This window comes from Tetrahymena thermophila (genome assembly GCF_000189635.1).
Source record: "Tetrahymena thermophila SB210 genomic scaffold scf_8254582, whole genome shotgun sequence".
NCBI classification, from domain to species: Eukaryota; Ciliophora; class Oligohymenophorea; order Hymenostomatida; family Tetrahymenidae; genus Tetrahymena; species Tetrahymena thermophila.
In genome coordinates this window covers 1,000,813-1,023,387 of record NW_002476353.1, presented here as the reverse complement: position 1 = coordinate 1,023,387, position 22,575 = coordinate 1,000,813, and the positions used below count along the sequence as shown (strand labels likewise).

General features: G+C 24.3%; 7 protein-coding genes across 7 annotated transcripts; 5 read left to right on the top strand and 2 right to left on the bottom strand. All coding sequences in view use genetic code 6, as the record gives it.

The window, feature by feature from the left end:
* Positions 1-187: 187 nt before the first annotated feature.
* On the top strand, positions 188-2,917 carry TTHERM_00131240 (DEAD/DEAH-box helicase; the record flags this gene model as incomplete). Its single annotated transcript, XM_001019601.3, has 4 exons — positions 188-349; positions 417-2,033; positions 2,093-2,357; positions 2,412-2,917. The coding sequence occupies 4 exons, from the start codon at positions 188-190 to the stop codon at positions 2,915-2,917; spliced, it is 2,550 nt and encodes an 849-aa protein (XP_001019601.2).
* A 740-nt stretch (positions 2,918-3,657) lies between these two features.
* Positions 3,658-4,921, top strand: TTHERM_000131239 (DEAD/DEAH-box helicase family protein; the record flags this gene model as incomplete). The annotated part of the gene is made up of 8 exons (XM_012798540.1): positions 3,658-3,751; positions 3,832-3,892; positions 3,950-4,005; positions 4,068-4,142; positions 4,206-4,309; positions 4,363-4,399; positions 4,460-4,683; positions 4,739-4,921. 8 exons carry the CDS (start codon positions 3,658-3,660, stop codon positions 4,919-4,921), a joined length of 834 nt encoding a protein of 277 aa, XP_012653994.1.
* Positions 4,922-5,663: 742 nt separating this feature from the next.
* TTHERM_00131250 (carrier protein) lies at positions 5,664-10,319 on the bottom strand (the record flags this gene model as incomplete). The annotated part of the gene is made up of 4 exons (XM_001019602.2): positions 5,664-8,259; positions 8,314-8,584; positions 8,651-9,386; positions 9,438-10,319. The coding sequence occupies 4 exons, from the start codon at positions 10,317-10,319 to the stop codon at positions 5,664-5,666; spliced, it is 4,485 nt and encodes a 1,494-aa protein (XP_001019602.2).
* Positions 10,320-10,877: 558 nt separating this feature from the next.
* Positions 10,878-12,209, bottom strand: TTHERM_000131249 (carrier protein; the record flags this gene model as incomplete). Its single annotated transcript, XM_012798539.1, has 7 exons — positions 10,878-10,993; positions 11,048-11,339; positions 11,440-11,640; positions 11,696-11,770; positions 11,836-11,897; positions 11,956-12,013; positions 12,078-12,209. 7 exons carry the CDS (start codon positions 12,207-12,209, stop codon positions 10,878-10,880), a joined length of 936 nt encoding a protein of 311 aa, XP_012653993.1.
* Positions 12,210-12,887: 678 nt separating this feature from the next.
* Positions 12,888-14,404, top strand: TTHERM_00131260 (MFS transporter; the record flags this gene model as incomplete). Its single annotated transcript, XM_001019603.1, has 2 exons — positions 12,888-13,109; positions 13,163-14,404. The coding sequence occupies 2 exons, from the start codon at positions 12,888-12,890 to the stop codon at positions 14,402-14,404; spliced, it is 1,464 nt and encodes a 487-aa protein (XP_001019603.1).
* A 651-nt stretch (positions 14,405-15,055) lies between these two features.
* On the top strand, positions 15,056-16,885 carry TTHERM_00131270 (MFS transporter; the record flags this gene model as incomplete). Its single annotated transcript, XM_001019604.1, has 2 exons — positions 15,056-15,220; positions 15,275-16,885. The coding sequence occupies 2 exons, from the start codon at positions 15,056-15,058 to the stop codon at positions 16,883-16,885; spliced, it is 1,776 nt and encodes a 591-aa protein (XP_001019604.1).
* Positions 16,886-19,663: 2,778 nt separating this feature from the next.
* On the top strand, positions 19,664-22,555 carry TTHERM_00131290 (MFS transporter). The gene is made up of 2 exons (XM_001019606.3): positions 19,664-19,941; positions 20,945-22,555. The coding sequence occupies exons 1-2, from the start codon at positions 19,768-19,770 to the stop codon at positions 22,283-22,285; spliced, it is 1,515 nt and encodes a 504-aa protein (XP_001019606.2). The 5' UTR covers positions 19,664-19,767; the 3' UTR covers positions 22,286-22,555.
* The last annotated feature ends 20 nt before the right edge of the window (positions 22,556-22,575 follow it).

The window sequence follows — 22,575 nt, the reverse complement described above, 5'->3', positions numbered from 1 at the left end:
CTCATAGTGAATGTTTAAATCTAATATTTTTAGATAAATCAATGAAAAAGATTCATCACATTTGATAAATTAAGCCCAAAGGTTAAAATTTAATTTAATAAATTATTTATTTAATAAACAAAATAGCAGTGAATAAAGCATTATCATTTACTATTAACAAGCAAGCATAAATTATACACAAGCAAATATGAGTCATTAAACAAATTAAGACTGGAGTAAATGGGACTTAATCCACCCATAGGTCCTTTAGTCACTTAAGGACAATAATTTCAATAATCCTACAGAAATTTAAGCTTATGTTTTGAATACCTATAGAAATTATAATGATTTTTTAATCGCATCCCAAACAGTAAATATTTTTTTACAACTTAATTGTAAATGTAAGCATAAATTCATCTATTATTTTAATACTAAAGGGTTCTGGTAAAACTTTAAGTTTTGGTATTCCAATTGTTAGTGAAATTCTTTATGACAAGTCTGGTGCATTTGCTGAAAAAAAAAAGGATCAAAAGAAAAAGGAAAAGTATATTAGATGCTTAATTATTGCACCAACTAGAGAATTGGTCCTCCAAATTGAAAAACATCTCAATTAAATCAGTTAAAACTCAAAAGATCAAATCAGAATAGGTAGTATAGTTGGTGGTATATCTAAAGAAAAGCAAAGAAGAATTCTTAGTTATGTTCCAGATATTTTAATTGCAACTCCCGGTCGTCTTTGGGATATGATTGATAATTATGAGCATGAGTGTTTAGAAAAATTATACATGCTTGACTATTTAGTTTTGGATGAAGCTGACAGAATGGTAGAACTAGGTCACTTCGATGAATTGGATAAAATTCTTGAAAAAGTTTATAATAAAGGTGAAATCGTCGAAAATAAGGCTGATATTTAGAGACTCAATCAATTAATTAAAGAAAAGAAAACTAAAACTATTTAGCTAAGAACAAAGGCAGAACTTCCTCAATCTTCTAAAAATAAATTAGATTAAGTCGGTGAAAATGAAGTCATGACTTTATCAGGTGATGAAGCCAAGAAGTTCTTTGCTTCCCTTAGAAAGAATAATTAACTTGATCAAAATGAATTAAAAGGCATTAATCTTGATTTCCTCGATGATGAAAACTACATTAATTCTACTTAAGACAAAGAATCATAGGAAGGAGAAGAAGACGAAGAGGATTTTGAAGATGTAGATGATGATGAAGAAGAAGAAGCTGATGAAGAAGAAGAAGCTGATGAAGATGAAGATGATGAGGAGGAGGAAGAAGAAGAAGAAGAAGAAGATGATTAAGAAGAATAGAATGAAAATGAGTTAGAAAATTAAGAAGATGAAGAAAGCGGAAATGAAATTGATGAAGAAGAAGATGAAGAAAATGAAGAAGATTAAGAAAGTGAAAATGAAAATTAAGATGAATTAAATGAAGAAGGTGATCATAATGAAAACGAAGATGAATTAGATGATTAAGAATTAGAAGGTGAAGAGGAGAATGAATAAGAAGGAGAAGAAGATTTAGAAAACTTAGAAGGTTTAAATTTAGAGAAACCTAAAAGAAACACTAAACTGAAAGTTTTCTTAGTAAGTGCTACATTGACTAAGCAGTTTGCTGGTAATAAACATAAGGTGAAGGCATTATCTAAAAAGGAAAAGAAAAAACTTAATAAGGAGAAAAAAGAGAAGAAGAAATCTAAAGAAGAAGAAAAAGAAGAAAAAATGATTCCTAAAATGGAAGCCTTAATGAATAAAGTCAAGTTTAGTGGAAAATACAAAGTAATTGATTTGACATAAACCATGTTGATTCCTAAGAATTTAAAGGAATGCAAGACAGTTTGTGTAGAAGAAGATAAAGTTCTCTATCTTTACCACTACTTATAACAAAGACCTACTGAAAATGCTATTATTTTCACTAATTCGATCTCATATGCTAAAAAGATTGTGCACTTATTAGAAATTCTAGGAATGAAAGTTCTCTGTATGCACTCTGAAATGTAACAACGTTAGCGTCTTAAAAAACTTGATTAGTTTAAGAATGGACAGGTAATTGATTAAAATTTTTTTTAATTATGTAATTATAAATATTTTTTTATTAAAATTAGTACAGTATTTTGGTATCTACTGATGTTGCTGCTAGAGGTTTAGATATTCCTTCTGTTTAAAATGTAGTTCATTACTAAGTTCCATTAGATATTGACACATATATCCACAGAAGTGGTAGAACTGCTCGTATCGGAAAAGCAGGTACTTGCTACACTTTAATTGGTCCTAAGGATGGTCAAAGATTCTAAAAAATAATCAAACAATTAGACAAAGAATAGGGAATTTAGAATATTGAAATTAATCATACAGAAAGAGATAAGATTAGTAAAATTTTAATTTTTCTTATTTATATTAAATCTTAATTTTTTTAATTTATAGGAGTTCTAATTGACAGTGCTTAACAACTTGAAAAAAGTGATTTTCTTGTTAGACAAAAGTAAGTTGAGAAGGCTTGGTATAGTAAAAATGCAAAATTAGCAGAAATAGAAGTTGACGAAGAAATTAAAAATGAGTTAAATATAATTAAAGAAGATTTATCAAAGAAGAGAGTAGTAATGAAGCAAGATAGAGTAGAATTTAAAAAGATTAAAGAAGATATTAAATAGATTCATAGAAGACCAAACAATATGTTCCTTGAGCCATCTTAAATTTAAAAATATTTAGAAAGAATAGAACAATTAAAAGCCAGCAAAAGCAAGAACAAATCCTAACAAAAAGAATAAAATAAGTAGTAATAACAGTAACAACAGTAACAACCATAATAAAAGCATGGAAAAGGAAACAAATTCTAAAAATTCAACAACAAGAATAAAAATAATAATTAGAATAAAAATAATAACTAACCTGATAAATTTAATAAAAAGAGAAGAAATTCTTAAAGATGATTTATAAAATTTTAGTAAATTTCTGTATTTCAAATGTTTGTAAAATTAACTCTCACTTTTTTTTCAAAATCTAAATATAATTTAGACTGATTTCTATAAATTTTATGTTTTTCTATCAAAAAAAATTAAAAATAGCATGAAATGAAATTTTATTTCCACCATTAAGATTTCTTAAATAAAAAACTTGTTTACTTTTTTCAGAAATTTTTTTATTATTTTATTGTTATATGAAGGAATTATGTCAAATAAAAGAAAAGTTATTAAGTTAAGTAATAAAATGTATCATTATTTTTATAAATAAAATATTTATTAAATTATACTGCAAATTTAATTGAATATTAGAACAGCATTTTATTTAGGCAAGATAAAAGAAATTTTTTTATTTATTTTGATTTATTTGAATTAAGTAGAAGTGATTTTAGTTAAAAATTTAAGAGAATTTTGAATATTCAATACTTAAATCAACAAGTAACTATTATTATTGTAGCTACACGTAAAATATAAAGAGATTGATAGTAATTTATTTATTTATTTAATTGTTTCTTTGTTAGTTTCTTAGTTTAATAATAAAGAAAGTTTTGCAAATCTTCTCTTTTTTCAAACAAATTAAATCAAATCAAATCAAACTTTGATAACAATCAAAAAACAATAAAACTTTATAAATTATTAATAGATACATTAATTAAAATCTTTAAATTAATTTATTCAAGTAGGAGAAAACTTAAAGAACTCAAATAAGAATGAAGGTTTATATAATTAGCTTTTTAATACTAGCTTCTGCTTTTATTTACTGCCACGAGCATCCTACTAAGGAAGAAATATAAAATGAATTAAGTATTATATTATAGAAAAAATTTACATAAAAAATAATAGTCTAAATTTTAGAAAAACATTTAAAATAATATTAAATTTAGATCAAAAAGCAATTTATTATGGATCAACCCTTAGAATTAGAAATTAAAATTCAAGACATCAGTAATTAATTTTTATCATATTCATATAATAAGCTATCAATTTGTTTTATTTAAAAAGTTTATACAGCATGGATGTTTCTTATGGTTCTGGTTCAAGAGGCTAAGTTGTAACTGGTATTTTTGATATTTTTAAAAAATTTAGATATGCTAATTTTAAAAAACTAAATTCAAAATAGCAACTGAAAGCGACTCTGAAATTGGTAGCTATTTCACAATCAAGCACGGTCATGGAAAGCCAATTTAAACTTTTAGTAAACTAATTAAATACCTAATTACTGAATCCTAAATAATTAATTTACAAAACTTTTATAAAGCCAATACTGTTAAATGTGGTGATATTATTCGTCTTGAGCACATTAACACAGGAAAGAACATATATGGATCTAACCATGCATCACCTGTTAGCAATAAATTAGAAGTAAATAAGCATTTTTGATTGATTTTAAAATGAATTATTTTCTTTAAATATAGATATCTGCTCAAGGATAAAATGGTGAAAGCGATGGAAGTAGGAAATTTATTTGATATTATTTAGCACACATTTAACAATACATATATATAAATATAGATGACAATTTTGTGATTGAATGTATAGGTTAATCCAAAGGTTCAGATCTAGTAGGAAAGACAGAATTTTATCTTTAACACTTAAATACAAGCTAATTTTTAACAACAAGCAGAAGATTCTCCTTTAATTAAAATAACTGCGGTTTTAACTGTCCTATTATGAATCATTTAGAAGTTTCTTGCTAGAGATCAAAAGACAATGAAACAAAATGGAAAATTGTTGGAGTAAATAAATATTATTTTTAATTTTAAGATAAATAGCTTGTTAATAAATCAAAAGGGTATAATCTTGTAAAAAAGTTAATTTTCTAACGATAACGATAAAGATCCTTTAAATGACTATGATGATGATGATGACGATGATGAAGAACATTATAACCCATCTTCTAATACCAAAAAGGATGCAAATGTTGAAGAAGATGAATATGAAGAAGTTAATTTCAACAGAAGAGATGATCTTTGATTTGTATTTGTATTTTTAACTTTGAATATTATGTTTATAAGCAAGCTCCTGCATTGTAGCTCATTAAATATTTTTAACAACTATTATTTATTGTAGCTACATTATCGGTATGTAAATAATTTCTGTAAGTATACTTAAATTATAAATAAAGGATGTGGTAATTAATATATGAAATTGATATCTAATCAAATTATTTGCTAAATTTTATATAAGAAGAAAAGAAAAATAAAGATTATTTATAGGAAATAAATACAAATTTTAAGAATTTAAACCTAATAAAAATGATTTAAATTGTAAAATAAATAAATGTATAATTAAATTTATAAGTAAACTTGGTATCATTAATTTCAATAAAAATGGTATGTATTTTTTAGCAAGCAATGCTCAAACACTAGTTAGTTGATTATAAAATAATTAATTCTAGTGTAATGGTTAACCCTAATTTTTATCTTTTTATTTAAATACTAAATAATGTAAATAAAATAATTTAAAAAAATTTACTAACTTTAATATTAATTCATATTTAACTTTAACTTTTTTATTATCCAGAAATTAATGTAAAATACAAATACCAATACTTAATTGAAATTTTTTTATCGTTAGGATATTTTTTTGTTGATGCAAATAAAATTTAATATTCCTTAATTTACAAATTTTATTTATTTTTTGAAAAATAATAATTTAAAACATTAAAGTATATTTATCATCATAAAATAAACAAAAGTAATTTTTATTCATTTTGTCAATATTTAATTAAAGTAGGGCCAGAATAAAATGGTGCATATCCTAAAGGTTCTTCAGAATTTTGGATAATTAAATTTCTAAAGAATTGTTCATGAGTCTATATTGAGTATCTTTCATCATCATCATTAGTTGCATAATAAAGCTCGAAAACTAGATTAGACCAAATACTTGTCACTACGTTTTCATCTAGGGTGAATAAATTGCAATTGATTTCTTTAAAGTGGCTTCTGAAGATGCTAACTGCTCTTTCAGCATGATTAAAGTGTAATGACCACAATGAATTCACTTCTCTTTCAATTGCTTCACTCCAATCATGGTCACTTCCCATTCCTATTTAACAATCTGTATCATTTTCTTTGATTGAATCTAGTAAATCTTGATTTTGTATGTCGTCTAACGAACCCATAATGGCAAATGTATCATAGGCTATTTTTATAGCATAACGAATTGATTTATTCATGATTAAAAATATTTTTGTGAAATCTAAATTTTTAGGAGCATTTTTGAAGATTCTAATTTGTTGAATGTTATGACTGTCTTTAAAATTTTTAAAGAGCAGCTCTTAATCAATTTAAGTTTTGTCAAAATTACTATCGTTAGTTAATAAACTAAATAATAGATAAACAAGTTTTTAAATCTTTTCCATCTGTTTAGAGACATTTCCATTTGAAATATCTTTTGGCGACCTCTCACCACTTACTCTAGTGTTTGACTAAGAAGAATTACTACCTCCAGGTATATTGTTCTTTTAATTTGTATTCAAGCGTTAGTTTTAGTTTATATTTTAGCTATCATTTAATTCATCTTCTAAATTGAGCATCATCATTGGAGGTGCTTATGCTTTCGGACGCTTATCTTCAAGCAAATCTGCCAAAAAATTATCTATATCGTCTTTATCATCTCCTTACAGATTAAGCTATCTTTAAACATTTTAGGCATTATGATTTTATTGAGTCTTTAACTTGCTATCTGAAGCCTATTGCATCGATTAATGAAGAAGTGAATTATTATTGTTGTTATTTTTATCATAGTTGTTGTAATATTTATCATTTTACATATTCTAATTTTATTATTCTTTGTAAGTGTTTACTTTTTTATCATCTTCAGATATCATTTTCTTAAGGTAGTTATCTATGTCATCATCATCTTCTTCGATAGGATTAATTTTTTACTTTTAAATATTTTGTTGTTACTAGTTTTGTTACTGAGGAGGAGGAGTAGCTATATTTTCTCTTTTTGGTTAAATGTTAAACTGCTGAGAATTGAGAATAGGTGCTTAGATTTATTAGAAAAATTCAGAATTATTATTATTTTAAGTGCTGATTGAAGCAACTCTTCCATTACTTTGAATTTATGAAGTTACTCTGCTAGCATTATTCAAAGCTGCTAGTTAAATCTGAGGGTTGTTAACTATTACACTATTTGCATTAGAAACAAACTAGCTATGAGCTTATGATCCTTACTAATTATAATCTTTATTTGACGAGTTATTTAGATTGTTATTTCCACTTATATTTACACTATTTTATTTATTGTTAAATCCTTGATGGAATTAATCGTTTGGAGTTTTTATATGTCTGCTCTAAGCAAGATTATTCTCCATTTCAATGTTCTTTTCTTAACTTTCAGCTTGGTAATTGACTGCTTGATTTTTTCCATAATTTTAAAATGGGTTATTGATAGGAGCCTTAATTTCTTTTTTTTCATAGTTTTGTTGCTTATTTGACTTGACTGATAAATCGTCTAACAAATCATCCAAATCATTCTTTGGTTTTTACTGATTATTATTAATATTTATGTTATTTTTTGGATTTTATTAATTTGTATTTTAATTTACTTGAACTCCTAATTTATTTGCGTTATTTTTACCCCAAGTGTCTTCATTTAAGACGTTGTTTTAATTGTAATTATTATTATTATTTTGCTTAATTTTTGCATCGTTTGGCATATTAAAAACAGGCTCTTAGCTTTTTTTGTTAGCAGTTTGCTTATTCTCGTTTGCTTATGGTTTCACATCAACAACTTTTTTACTCTTAAAAAATCCATCTAAATCCTCATCTAAATTAAATCCAGATTTTCCGTTATTAGCTTATTTTGGGTTATCAAAGTGTGCTGTTTCTTTGAATTTCATTTACTGTAATTTTTTAATAGCTTCAGAGTACATGCTTTTTTTAGAAAAAGGATCAAACTAAATAAATGTGCTAAATTAATTTGGGAATTTTTCTGTATGGTAGTTTTGGTGAAGAACATAATCGCCATAATTTTAAAGCAATTTATCTATGATTTCTTCATCTTCAGGCATATAAATTACTTAATTAGCAAAATAAACTAACATTTTTAATAATATATCTTTGAATCCTTAAACAAATCCACTATCTGTTATAATTCCTGTGAACTGTAACTAATTTTCTTCATATGCTTTTACTTTAAATTGCTAAACAGGCTTTATTGATCCTAAATAATCTTTAAAGAAACACATTTTTTTAACATAAGTTTCCTCTATAATTCTATCTATTTAATTAGCTTCGATGCTATGACAACTTGTCATTTCTTATGACTCTAATCCTCTAAGCTAGACCACTACATAGTTTTACCTTTAAAATATAATTATTAATATAACAACATCAAATAGTAACAAATAAAATTACCCATTTTCTAAAATTTAAATTGTAGCAAGATACTTTTCAATTCTAATCAAGAAAAATTCACCAACTTGAATGTTTCTCTTTCTTAAAATCTAACTAAAAGAGGGTTAAAAATTCTTTAAGAACTTTTAATACAACAAACTTTCTCCTGAATTCTTAATCACTTGCTTCACTTCAGGCCAAAATCTTTTTGGTCTAGGGAAACCTATAAAATATAATGGCAAACCCAAGAAAGGGAGAAATGGAATATCTAAAATGCTTGTCACGCAAATACCTAAAAATTAATTTGTAAAATAGTATTAAATATTTTTATTTATTTATCATTAATTAGTTAATTTACTTATTAAGTTTAATGGAAGGAAAATTGTAAAGGATAAAATATTAAAAAGGCCTAGTCTTTGTATTCTTTATTTTTTGGAAGAGTTCATCTTAATAATTGAATAAAGCCAGATAAGTATTCTTTTTAAAAAGTTGCTTATAGCATAGTTTCCTATGTACAAAAGAGGAGAGTAAATTAGAATTAAAGATGGTTTTTCATTTCTTGCAACGCTGTAAATATAAATTTCGCTAAGCATTAATCCTGTCATTAGAGGATTTGTATAAATCTAATGAAATAATCTATAAATTAGAACTACTTGAATGAAAATATAATTTTTATCAAATTAAGTAAAATCGTATTCAGAGAATGTTTATGCAGCACTTAGCGAAACTTAACTTATTGCTGCTGTAAATATAATTTACTGAACCAAGCATAATAATCTATTAAACTTATCAGTTATTCCTGTAAATCTTTCAAATATGTATGCATTCTATGAGTATTAACTAATAATATTTATTACAAATGCAATCAAACTTATTAAACAAATAGTTTTTCCATCATCAGTTTAAGAAAATACTAAAGGGAAGATAATACTTGAAGCTAATAAAATCACCTTGAATGTCCATATGTACAAAGCGCTTTCTTTGCTTTTAGTAGAACTTGCTATTCCTAGTTTGAAAAGATAATTCCAACTTAAGATAAAACCTAAAATGCTTGATAACAAGGTTGATAGCTTTACTCTGTCGAGTAGATGTTACTTTTATTAAAGAAAATAAATATTAAAATTAATCTAAGTAGAATGATTTACTTTTGAGTATGAGTTAGCAACTATAACTGATATGATTAAGATTACAATTAATTAAATAGCAGTACTTATTGTTAATCTTAAATCACTTGAAGTTGTTTCGCTATTACCAAGAATGTATTGATTCAGCTTTTCTACTCCATAAATAAAACTTACATATAAACTGCTTAAGCAGCCTAATGCCCATAGTAGAGGAAGTAAGGGTATAAGTATGCTAAACACAATATTATTGCTTTTAGTATCTAGACAGAAGTTTATTATTAAGAGAAGAAGAAAATACTAAGATCTCATGTGAGCCGTTGAATACCTACCTAAATCGATATTATTGTTGCTAATTTATGAAAATTCAGAGGGAGACGCACTAACTAAGGAATAAAAACTCGTTAAACTAGTGATTAAAGTGAGAATTTAAACTGCTATTCCTGCCTTTGAAATAAAATTAGAAGCGAAGAATGATAAAACACCCATAATAAATACACTGTAAATTAAATTTAAGGGTGATTTATGCTTAACAATTGTACAATAATGCTTAACGCTTTCACTGACCAAAAGTGGATTTTCATTTATTTTTTTTTGCCATATTATGGATATCACTTAAAGAATTAAGTTAATCACTAAATTAATAACTCCTGGAATTATGCCTCCAACTACATAGTCAGAATTACTGCTTGCCATCAGACCACAGATGAAGACAATAATCGGAAACATAAAGTAGAGGAGTAACTAAAATAAGTGAAAACCAAAGCTCAAATCAATATTGCTTTCCTCATCGTTTATTAAATATCCTCCTAATATTGTATGAATTATTAGCTTTTTAAAATATGTTTCCTTATTTTTGTTGAGAACTGGAGCAGCCCTAAGGTTAACTTGGTTTGATTATTCCATCTATAACTTTAAATATTTACTAATTGAATTGATTAATTAATGAAATAATTTGTTTTAAATTTTGTTTAAAAAATCAAAAACTTAAAAATTTTTTACTAACTACATTTACATATAAAAAAAGCTAAATAATTAAAGGATTTAATCATTGAATAATCTTGTAAAATAATAAATGTTAATTTTTGAAAAATCAAAAAAAGAAAAAAACATTCTCTAATTTGAGTGTGGTGGTTGAAAAATAATAGTTAGTTAGTTATATTTATTATTTATTCATTATTATTTTGCAACTCTATTTGATAATTTGGAAAACATTAATTTTGATTTATCTTATAAATCAGGTAAAAATTACTATTTATTTTATTTCCATTTATTATTAATTTATTTATTATTCATTATTAATGTAAAGTCAAAACAATTAATTATTTTAATCTATTTTCATTTCCCAAGATTTCAGCTTTAAGTTTCTTAAATCCTTAATTTTGTTAATATAAAAAATACAATTTACAGGAATTGATTACATGCATACATGCAAAAATCTCCTCAAAATAAATTAAGAGAACATCAATGCTTTTGTTAAACTTTCTCATCAAAATAAAAAAGTTATTTCCTTATAAACTCTGTTATACTCATTGATAAAGCCTTCTAAGGAGTATTTTATATTAGTTTAGGTACCATGCCTATTTATTAATTATTAAATCTAAGTAAAAAATAAGAAAGTTTAAATATTTTACCTTTGAAAAATGAATAAAATCCTTCTTTCTTGTAAATTTAGGCTATACCATGGAAAACATTATGATAACCAAAACTATTTAGTTAGTTTTATTGGACTTATAGTCTTAATTTGGCCATAAATAGAGGGTTGCATAAGAAGCCTGAGAAACAGCCAGCCATAGCTGCTAAAAAGAAACTTTACCAAAATCCAATGTTTTTAGGATCCTTAATGTAAATTTCCTTAAGCTTTTCATAAGAAGCAAAATATATTGCAACAGATGTGCCAAATGAAATCAAAGTAGCTCCAAAACCCTAAATTTATAAACATACGAATTTGAAAAGATTTTTTATATAATTAAAAATATTTAATATAATAAAAAGTAGAAATGACATAAACTTATTTATTTATTACTCTATACAAAGCAAAGAACCCTTCGCTTTAAACTATTTTCTAAAAAGCATCTAAGGAATTTTTATATTAATACAGTCCAAGGTTTGATTGCACTTATAATCTTTATTTCAAAACATCTACCGGTAGCCATAAAACGCAACTTACTAACTCTGCGTTAAATCCGCATATCATGTGCTTTATAAAATTCTACCCCTCAAATATCTTATTATATAAGCAATTGATCAAAATTTAAAGAGTGTATTTGATAATAATTTACTTGTTTTTTACTGATTACTTATTTGGTGTACTCATATGATGTCATAAATAGCGAAAAGGCAGGAGCAGAACCAATCTATTTTTATTTATCATATTTGTTTAGATTTTCTTAAAATAAATTATTCATGAAAAGTAATTTACAGCAGAAATACCAACTCCTTTATAGAATCCTTTAATTCCTTCTTGTTTCCAAGTTTAAACAGCTATATAAAATACAATCGATTTAAAATATTTTTTTTCATCTATGTAATTTATCCTTACTTATTTCTTTAAAAAAATGGCGTGTTATGTTATTAGAATCTAGTCTTAAAGTTGAAACCTATAACATAAATTATCATTTTTATAAATCTTAATTTCATAAAAAATATTATTTTCATAAATACTTGTAGCTTATTCTTAAGTGTATCAAGAGGGTGAACTAAAAATTTGGTTAAAATTCCAGATACAGTGCTAGCAATTGATGTAAAATATATAAATTTTTCATCTTGCTTTGCCTTTTACTACTAGTTAATCATATCAATTAAATTTCAATAAAGGTATATCAATATATAATATTTTTTTGTAAATAAAATTTTGGCTAAATTTTAATAATATTAATATTTAAATATGTATTTTTGCTAAATATTTGTAAACTAAAAGTAATTAACTTTCTCATAAATATTTTTATGGATAGGATGGATACAATAATTTTAAAAAAGTATAAAAATTAGAAAAAATAATATGTTGTTAAAATTAAATAAAATTAATATTGTTTTTGTATTTTAGGAAGGCATGAGAATATACTTTTTTTAGATTTAAATAAATTATGATAGTAACAAAATTTAAATAGTACTCACAGGAAATGATAAATAGAATATCTTTTTAATTTATAAAATCTATGGCTTTACAATAAAGGTTATGAATGAATTACATAATAAATATTGTGAATGTGTGAATGTATGAATTTTTTTTAACTTTATGACAGACAGAGACTTTTGAATAATTTGAAGGAGCTAAATTATTAGGTAAATTTGTTTAAAAATTTTAATTGAGAAACTAGATAGTAAAGTTAATCCATGTAATTAAATTTTAATAAAAGATACATTAGTATTGTTGATAGATATATAGGAATTGAAAAGTTAATATTCAATTAAATATTGGATATTATTAATAAAAAAAAATTAAAATACATAATTTTAGTAATAGTTAAAAAAATGTAGCAAAAGTAAGAACAATTGCACAAATCAACGCTCTAGGTATTTATAATTACCTAGATTGCTTGCTTTGGAGGCTTTCTTTATGGATATGTTATCTCTGAGCTCACTATCGTTTATGATTAACTAGCTATTGCTTTTGGAGTTGATAAGTATAAAGATAATTAAATTTATAATGAAGAAACTCCTGATGATTATACATCTGAATTCCACAACTTAAAAGTAAATAATATTTAGTATTTCTTATCTAATAATGTTAAAATATATTATTTAAGACGATTTGCACAGTTTTTATGCCTATTGGTGCTCTTGTTAGCAGCTACATTGGCAAGTTTATCATAAACAAGATGGGTAGAAGATAGTACATGATGCTTAGTGATATCATAATGATTACAGGATGTGCAATCGCTATGATAAGCAATTTATATTCTTTCCTAGTTGCCAGATTCATCTTAGGTTATGCAGTTGGTATGAATACTGCGGTAGTTCCTCTTTATGTCAAAGAAATGTCCCCTGTTTCTATATCTGGACTTACTGGTTCTATCTTCCAAATTAACATCAACTTAGGTATTATTTTATCGATTTGCATCAGTCTTGGATTAAATCAAGTTGTTAGCAACAGCACTCCTGTTTAGGGTATTTGGAGATTGATTATAGTCTTCCCTGCTATTTTCTCTACCTTACGTCTACTTGGCTTGATATTTTACTCTCGTACTGACACGCCTTTCTACTACTTTTCAAGAGGTATGGTAGATTAAGGAACTGAGGTTTTAAAGTCTATTTACAAAGAAGAATATGTTGAAGAGATAAAATAGACTATGACTCAAACAAATGATGGCGATGATGGTGTTTAGGATCAAAATTAAGAGAAAAATACAGCTTCATACAAAAGACGTTTACTTGTAGGAGTTTGCATTCAATTTTTTTGTTAAATGACAGGTATAAATGCAGTTATATAGTTTTCAAACAACATATTTGGTTTAGTAACTTCAAATTATACTACAATCAATTATTTAACTCTTTCTAGTAATATCTTTTTGATGTTTGCTGCATTTTTAGGCTCTTCCCTTTCTGTCAAATTTGGTAGAAAGGTTATCCTATAAGGAGGTTACCTTTCTTGCTCTATCCTTCTCTTAACATTTGGTATAATAGCCTTCTTTAATGTTAAAGATTACGTTGGTCTATAAGTCGTATCTATAATTATTATCTTCATTTTTTACGCTTGCTTTAATTGCTCTATAGGGCCAGTTACCTGGATATTTAACAGTGATATTGTTAAAGAAGAAGGAATGAGCTACGGTGTACTTTCTAATTGGTTCGGTAACATAGTAAGTACTCTCATAAATCTGAACTCAATAATACAAATAAATTTCTTAGTATTTGGAGGTTTTAGCACAGTTGGGCTTCTATTTATAACAAAGTTTGTCCTTGAAACAAAGGATAAGACTTATCCAGAAATACAAAGAATCTATGCAGCTGGTAAGGATGGAGAAAAATAAGAATTATTAGATAATTGATTGGTTTTCTAAAGCTTGTAAAAATATAAAAGCATTATATAAATAGACTTTTGTATTATTAATTGTAACAAACATAAAAAATTTCATTTAAGTATAATATTTCTATAAATTTCCCCTTTAAAAAAATAGTAAGAATAAATAAAAGCATTTCTAATACTTTAAAATTGTAGCTGTTTAATCGATTATATTTTATTTTAATTATTTCATATTTTTTTTTTATACACAGATAAATATTGAGGAACTTTATTGATTAAAATATTTAATAAATAAATAAATAAAAACCTCTTTTCCAGAAGATATTAAAGTATATCATTTTTGTAAAATTCTTGGCGATATTTACTTACCAAGACAATAGTTAGTAAAAGTGAATAAAAATTAGAATAAACAATAGATAAGATACTTATGTTATTATCAATTTAAAGTTATTATGTGGTATATGTGACGTATCTTATTTTAATCAAGAGTAAGTCAAAAAAAATAAAAGTGATGTACTTTGAATATTCATAATTATCTTTAAAAAATTAAAAAAATCAATTAATATTATAAAGTATCAATTATTATCTTGTTCATTCACTTAATCAATTGAAGATCAATCAATAAACTGCGTTTTATTTAAAAAAATAAGTTGAAAAATATATTTAAAAAAATATAATGAGCTTAGAAAATAGTATTAAGTAAGAAACAACAATTAAAAGTTAAAGCGGTATTGTATTTAGATGCATTGCAGTTGGTCTTGGAGGATTTTTATATGGCTATGTCCTTTCAGAATTAACTATTTTAAGTGGAGTCTTAGATATAAAGATTTAACATTATAATGTAAAAAATATTATCGTTTGAATGGTGAAATTACTAATTTTTTTTATAATTTAGAAATTACAAACAGCTTTTGTAGGAATAATGTCTTTAGGAGCTTGTTTAGTTTGTTTAGTTTCTGATTATCTTGTAAATAAATATGGAAGAAGAAATTATATCATAGCAAGTGACATAATTTTTCTATTTGGTATACTGGTAGGAACAATCTTCGTAGCATTAATTGATGATAACTTTTACATTCTTTTAGTTGCTAGATTCATAATGGGTATTGCTATTGGTATGAACAGTAATGTTGTTTCGATGTATATTAGAGAGATATCACCAGAATCGATTTCAGGATAAAATGGGTCAATCTTTTAGATATAGATAAATATAGGAATTATATCTGGTATTGCTTTGAATTTCGCTAATGATTATGGAAAATACTATGTTTAAGCAAATTTATGCCCTACGGATAACACTAAAGATTATCCTTAATGCTAAGAAATTGTAAACAGTCATTGGTGGGTATTTGTTATTGCTTTTCCAGCTTTGTTTTCTTTAATGAGATTAATAATTTTACTAGTTAAATACAAATTAGATACTCCTTACTACTATTTCAGTGTTGAGAAATTTTAAGAAGGTATTGAAATACTCAAGGAACTGTACAAAGAAAAGTATGTTCTGAATGAATGCTAAAATATTTTAGCTACTTTCCCTAAAAAAGTAAGAGCATCTTATATAGCTTATAGAAATAAACAACAACAACAATAGGATAAATCAATTGATGATTAAGTAAATTAAATAGAGGATGACTCTTAAGGAAACTAAAAGAATGTTGATATTACAAGCAACAGTAATCTGAACTATGATAATGATGATGATTATTTTAATGAATAAAATAATTAATATCCTTTAGAAGGAGTGGATATTTATTCAAATTCATAACTAGAATACAATTGTATTCAAGATTTAAATGATATTCAAGAAAGCTTTACTCAAAAAGCAAAAGAATAAAAATAAAAATCACTGTACAAAAGAATGAGAAGAGGAATGATTTTGAATTTGTTTTAACAATTAACTGGAATCAATTATATTATTTAATATACTAGCACAATATTAAAAAATATATTAAGTAATAGTGATAACTTTAGAGTTAACTAAGAATTTTCTTACTTTAGTAAAAATAGCAATATTTTAACTGAAATAGTATTACTAAGTAACATTTTCCTGTTAATGGCAGCATTTGTTGGCTCATTCTTAAACAAGTCTTTTGGAAGAAGGTACTACCTGTTTGGTGGCTATTTAATATGTGGTTTTCTTCATTGTATCTTTGCTATTATTTCCTATTAATATAGAGATAGCTAAGGATAGACATTCCAAGCAATTTTTATTATTGTCTTTGTGTTTGTATTTTATGGAACTTTTAATTGCTCAATTGGACCTGTGACTTGGATTTATACTAGTGATATTTTGAAAGGAAAATATCTTTTTTGGAGTGTAGGATGCAATTGGTTTGGAGTGTTTTTGGCTTCTTTATTGTAACTCAACGATAATTACTAATACTAATATATTAATTTTTCTTTATTCTCGTTTTTTTGCTTTATAGGAGCAGTTTATTCTTACTATAAAATAATTGAAACAGAAGGCAAAAGATATTTTGAAATTATTAAAGAATATGCTGAATGATGTTTTAATTTGAGGTTTTATTAATATATTTAAAAATATTTTAACAAATAAAAGCTATAAATTAAATCTGTATTATTTATTTATTTATTTATTAAATTACCTAAACTGTTTTTATTAAATTTGTAAAATTAATCATCTAAAATTAAAAATAATTTTTTTAGATAATTTATAGCTATTTAATGCTTTCAAACAAGCAACAAACTTTAAATATTTATCATAACTAATTTTATAGATAAATAAAAGTTGAAAAGGTTTTTAAATTTTTATTAAGTCCTTTAAACTAGACTTTATAAAAAAATATATTTATTAATTTTTTTTTCAAGAGATCCATTCAATTATAATAAATTATAATAGATAAAGTAAATTTTTTGAAGAACTAAATAAATCTAAGAACAGTTTAAATATTCAGAAAATTCTACCTAAATAAATAAAATTGTAAAAATGTAATATTTATATTTTGAAAGCATAATACTAGTACAATATTATTCTTTTTAAATATTTGTTTTTGCTATTTATCAAAAGTGAATTTTTAGTTTTTTAATCTAAATTAGTTCTAAAATCCTATGACTTATAATACAAAAAATATATTTTTCTTTCAATAAATTTATTTAAAAATATCAATATAAAGATTTTACTTTATTAACTAAATTTTCTTTAAATTAATAAATATTTTTTCAAAGGAAATTTTGATATTTGATAAAGTTTTAGAACACATGTTTTTTTCTAAAAATAGAAATCATTTCTAGATTCATATTCAGATTTGATAAATTTATAAATAATAAAGAAATATCTATTGAAATGATGCTAAGTATTTTAGTATAAATCAAATATTAAGATAAAGATAAATCAATAATATATTTTTATCAATATAAATTAATTTATTATAAATATAAATTCAAAACTATTTAAAATTTAAATGATTATCGATAGATAATATTAATTCTTAATTATTAAAATATATTATTTACCTAAATAATTTAAATTATTTTAAAAATATTTCTAAATGTCTAAATAAAGCAAAATTAATAATTAAATGTATGTATGCATATTTACCAAATATAAAACTAGTTTAGTATATTCAAATTGTAGTTAATATTATATTTAAATAATAATTATGATAATTATTAGTTAAAATATTTTGTAATGAAGCTATATGTACTTTTAATAGTAATAATTTAAGTAGTCTGTCTCTAAAATTTGTTTTAAATTACTAAGATAAAATGAAAATAAAATTACAATTGAGCTTTCCTCATTGTATATTATACTTCAAATAATGTTGTGTATTTTATTTATTAAAATATAAAATCTTCGCAGCTTTATTAATTCCAAAATTAGTTTTCACCTCAGATTTAGAAAATGAGTTGGATGTGTTTGGCTTGAAGAATTTATTGAAAAACCACACACTTACATAAGGTTTCAAATAATCTAAGAATTTAGATAATTAATAAAAATCTCTAAGTTACAAACCTTAATATCTTTAAAGATTAGTTACTCAGAGTACTTATCTAATTTGATTAAAGTAAAAATCTATAAATAGAATAAGTACTCTTTAAATAAATATATCTTCTATACTTACATATGATTAATGCACTATTTTTATATATTGAGTACTATTATTATTAGTTTTTAATATAAGTTGATTATATACTTAATGAGTAGTAAAGTGAATGATCCACTCTCTCGTTCTACTAAATTATTTTTAATTGTGTTTTATAGGACCAAACCAATCGACACAATAAAATGGTAAGATTAATTATTTATTTTTTTTAATTTAAGAAATGATCTACCTATTTATATTATCTATTTATCAATTGATTATTATTTTCATACTTTTTTCAAAATGCATAAATTTATTTTTCAGATTACTCACATGAATATTTTTAAAATTTAAATTGTGGAGCTATTATAGCAACTTTACTTTGATTAGAGAAAAAATTCCTTTTTTCAGGACCTTTGATTAAGAAAATTCAATTTGTAATAGTATTATTATATGAGGAAAAAAACAATCGATTAGATTAAAAGGTATCAACGATTCGATTACCTAGAAAAGGTTAAAAGAATAAATATCACAAATCTCGCTTCTGGTTTACTTTAATTTGAATTAATTTAAACGCTATATAAAATATTAAAAAAATTTGTGGATTACATCAAACTGTTCCCTAAATTTAATATCACTATTTTTTTTATTCGAAAATAAAAATGTACTAGAGATATAAGCTCAGGCTAAAGTAAAAATTTGTCTGAGACAATTTTATTTTGTTATAAAATTAACTTATTGTGGAATGCGTTAAAATTAAAAAATTTTGCTTTTATATTGCCTAGAAATAACATGCAAATAAATATGATTAAAGAGCAATTACAAAATCTAAAAAAATAATTAGGAGTTTTGAAAATTTTAAATTTGAGAAATATCATATTCAAAATAAAGCAAGCAAGCAATCAAATTATTAAGACAAATAGCTAGAAATCTATCAATTTAGCTAAAAAGCAATTAAAAAATACAATTATTAAGAATAAATAAATTAATTAATTAATAAAAAGTGTTAGGTGTTTGTTTTGATTAATACTTGATTGAATATAAATAAATATTTGTACAAACGAATGAATGAATGAATGAATGAATGCATTATAATTTACAAACTATCACAAATTTTTTTTGTGAAATCAGAGACATCTATTTTTTAAAGATTACTTTCAATAGTTGAATGCAAATTACTGTTTTGAGGTAATAGTATATTGTATGTATAGATACTCTATTAATAACCATAATAAATTTTTAAATAAAAACTCTTTAATATTGCAAAAATTAAAAAAGTAATAAAAAAGACTAAAAAAGTAATAACATAGAGTAAATAAAATACAGTCTAACTTCATCAAATAAAATGTCTTAAATGCGTGACTATCAACACAAGTCCTCACCATACTTGTATACTAGAGTACAACATGCATGCTGGGGTGCATTTTAAGCAGGTTACACCATTTCAGAGCTTGGTATAGCATTTGGGCATCTCGCATTGCTCTATGACATTCACGAAAGTGATTAAAGAAACTATTGCGTAATTTATTATATATTTACAAAAAATGCCAATCAATTTTATTTGAATTATTTTCTATAAAACATTTTAAAAAATAAATTGAGAGATTAATGAGCAATTAAACAATAAAATGAATGAAGTAAATTTAGATTATTGTTTTTCAGATACATCCTAGCATTCAGAAAAAAAAAAATTTTTAATGCACATAAGCTTTCTAATCTCAACTTCATCCAATTAAACTTAAAGTCAATTTGTTAAATAAATAAATAAGTATTATAATAAAAACAAATTTGAGAAATTAATTAATTAATTAATAAATTAACTAATAATGAAATATAATTTCTCAAAGATTTGAAATACAACCACAAATCATTTTCTGTAAGCCTTTTAATTTTTTTTTGATGAAGCAAAGAAAAACATAATTTAAAAAATCAATTATTGAGAAACACTCTTTCTTAGTCAATCGAATATAGGTTTTTAAAAAATTTGTAATATTTAAGTAGCTGTGATTGGCTATTCTCAATAAAGCAGAATTGAACAATTTATCTTAAAAAGAATTATAACAAAAATATATAAAATAGCTCTTGATTTATATATCATTTTTACATGAGCTAGATTTATATTTTAACTTGAACATAAAAAATCTATTATTTTTGTCTGAAATATTATGTTTTATGAACAGACATTTATTTAACAAATAAATAAATAACTAAGTAAGTAAAAATATAAATGTATAAATAAGTAAATAAGCTTTGTTGTTTTACCATAAAGTAAAAGTAAAAAGAAAAATTTAGTATTTATCTGAGAAACAAAAAATAATTAATTTATGCAGATTACAAAATTTTTTTTTGCAAAAAATTGTCTCTTAATCTTAATTCAGAAACACTGTTGAAGAAAAAAAATATATACAAAATTTTATAATTCGTTCACTAATTTATTGACTCATTAATCGACTAATCTTTCATTTATTGTTAAATGCTCAAATATTAAATGTAACTAAATATATTTCTTTCATTATAAATAGACCTTAGTTGTTACTATCTTATCAGTCAGTGCCTTAATCAGTGCTTACTTGTCTTAGTTCTTAATGCATAAAATGGAACGTCGTAAATTTATGATTATTGCTGATTTATTCTTCTTACTTGCTTCAGGTTTAACTTAAATCAACCAATGGTGGGTATTCATGTTTGCAAGATTAGTTATGGGTATTTCTGTCGGTATGAATACATCTGTAATTTCTTTATATATTAGAGAAATCTCTCCTGATAATATGGCTGGTAAAACTGGTGCCTTATTTTAAGCAAATGTTAACCTTGGTATTATATTTGGTTTTATTTTAAATCTTCCTCTTAAGAGTGTAGTCAATGTAAGCGAAGTCACTGATATCTGGCGTCTTGTTTTCTTATTCCCTGCTTTCTTCTCTGTTATTCGTATTTTCGTTATGCTCTTTGTCTATAAAATTGATACTCCTTACTACTATTACCGTAACCACCTTAACACTCTTGGTCGTAAGGCTGTCGAGTAGATTTACAAAGAAAAATATGTCCTTTCTTAAGAACAAGTCCACCTTGCTCCTGGTTCTGTTGACTTTACTGATATGTCTACAGGTGACTAAACTCTCATTACCGAAAGCGAATAATCTTACAAGAACAGACTCAAAGTTGGTATGATTACCAATTTCCTTTAATAAATGTGTGGTAACACTTATTTGGCTGTATATTCTACTGGTGTCCTTAGTTTGGTAACCAGTGATTTTTACCACATGCGTTCCTTTGTCCTTGGTTCATATATTTTCCTTTTCTTCGTTTCAACCCTTGGTGTTAGTTTTAATAGAAAGCTTGCAAGAAAGAGATATCTTGTCGGAGGATTCCTTTTCTGCTCTCTTTGCCAAGTAGGACTTGCAATTATTGCCTCTTTCAAAGAAGATGTCTAAAATAATTCAACCCTTCAATTCTTGTTAGTCTTATTCTTATTTTTCTTCTATGCTGCTTATAACTTCTCAGTAGGTCCAGTTACTTCTATTTACACTTCTGATATCTTGAAGGATGAAGGTATGAGTTACAGTATTGTCATGAACTGGCTTGGTAATGTCATCTCTTTAACACTTTTCCTTAACACTTAAGTATATGTAAATTGCATAGTCTTTGCTACATCTGCACTTTGCGGATTTGCTTTCTGTTCAAAGTATGTAGTCGAAACCAGATATATGAACTTTAACGATATCCAAAAAACTTATTAAAATAACTATGAAATGAACGTAAAGCAATAATTGGATACATCATAGGTATTAAACGACAGCGTTAATAACAACTCTATAGTTTGCAGTCTTAATAACAATAACTCAATCGTTAATAGCAAAATGTGAAAACTGCTAAAGCGAATATTTAATTTTAATATAGTTATACTGCTATATTTAGTTATAAATTTATTAACTTTTTACTATTTTTTCAATCTTAAAATCAATCTATCAACATCTTAAAGTTTATAAAGATGAGCGAATGAATCTATGAATAATTAAAAACTATTATAAAAACATGCATAAAAGCATTAAATTTGGTAATATCAACCATATAAATTTAAGTGTAATTTTCTTTATTTTATATAAAGTAACTTTCTTAAATGTATTTTAATCATATTTTAAATTTTTCAAATATA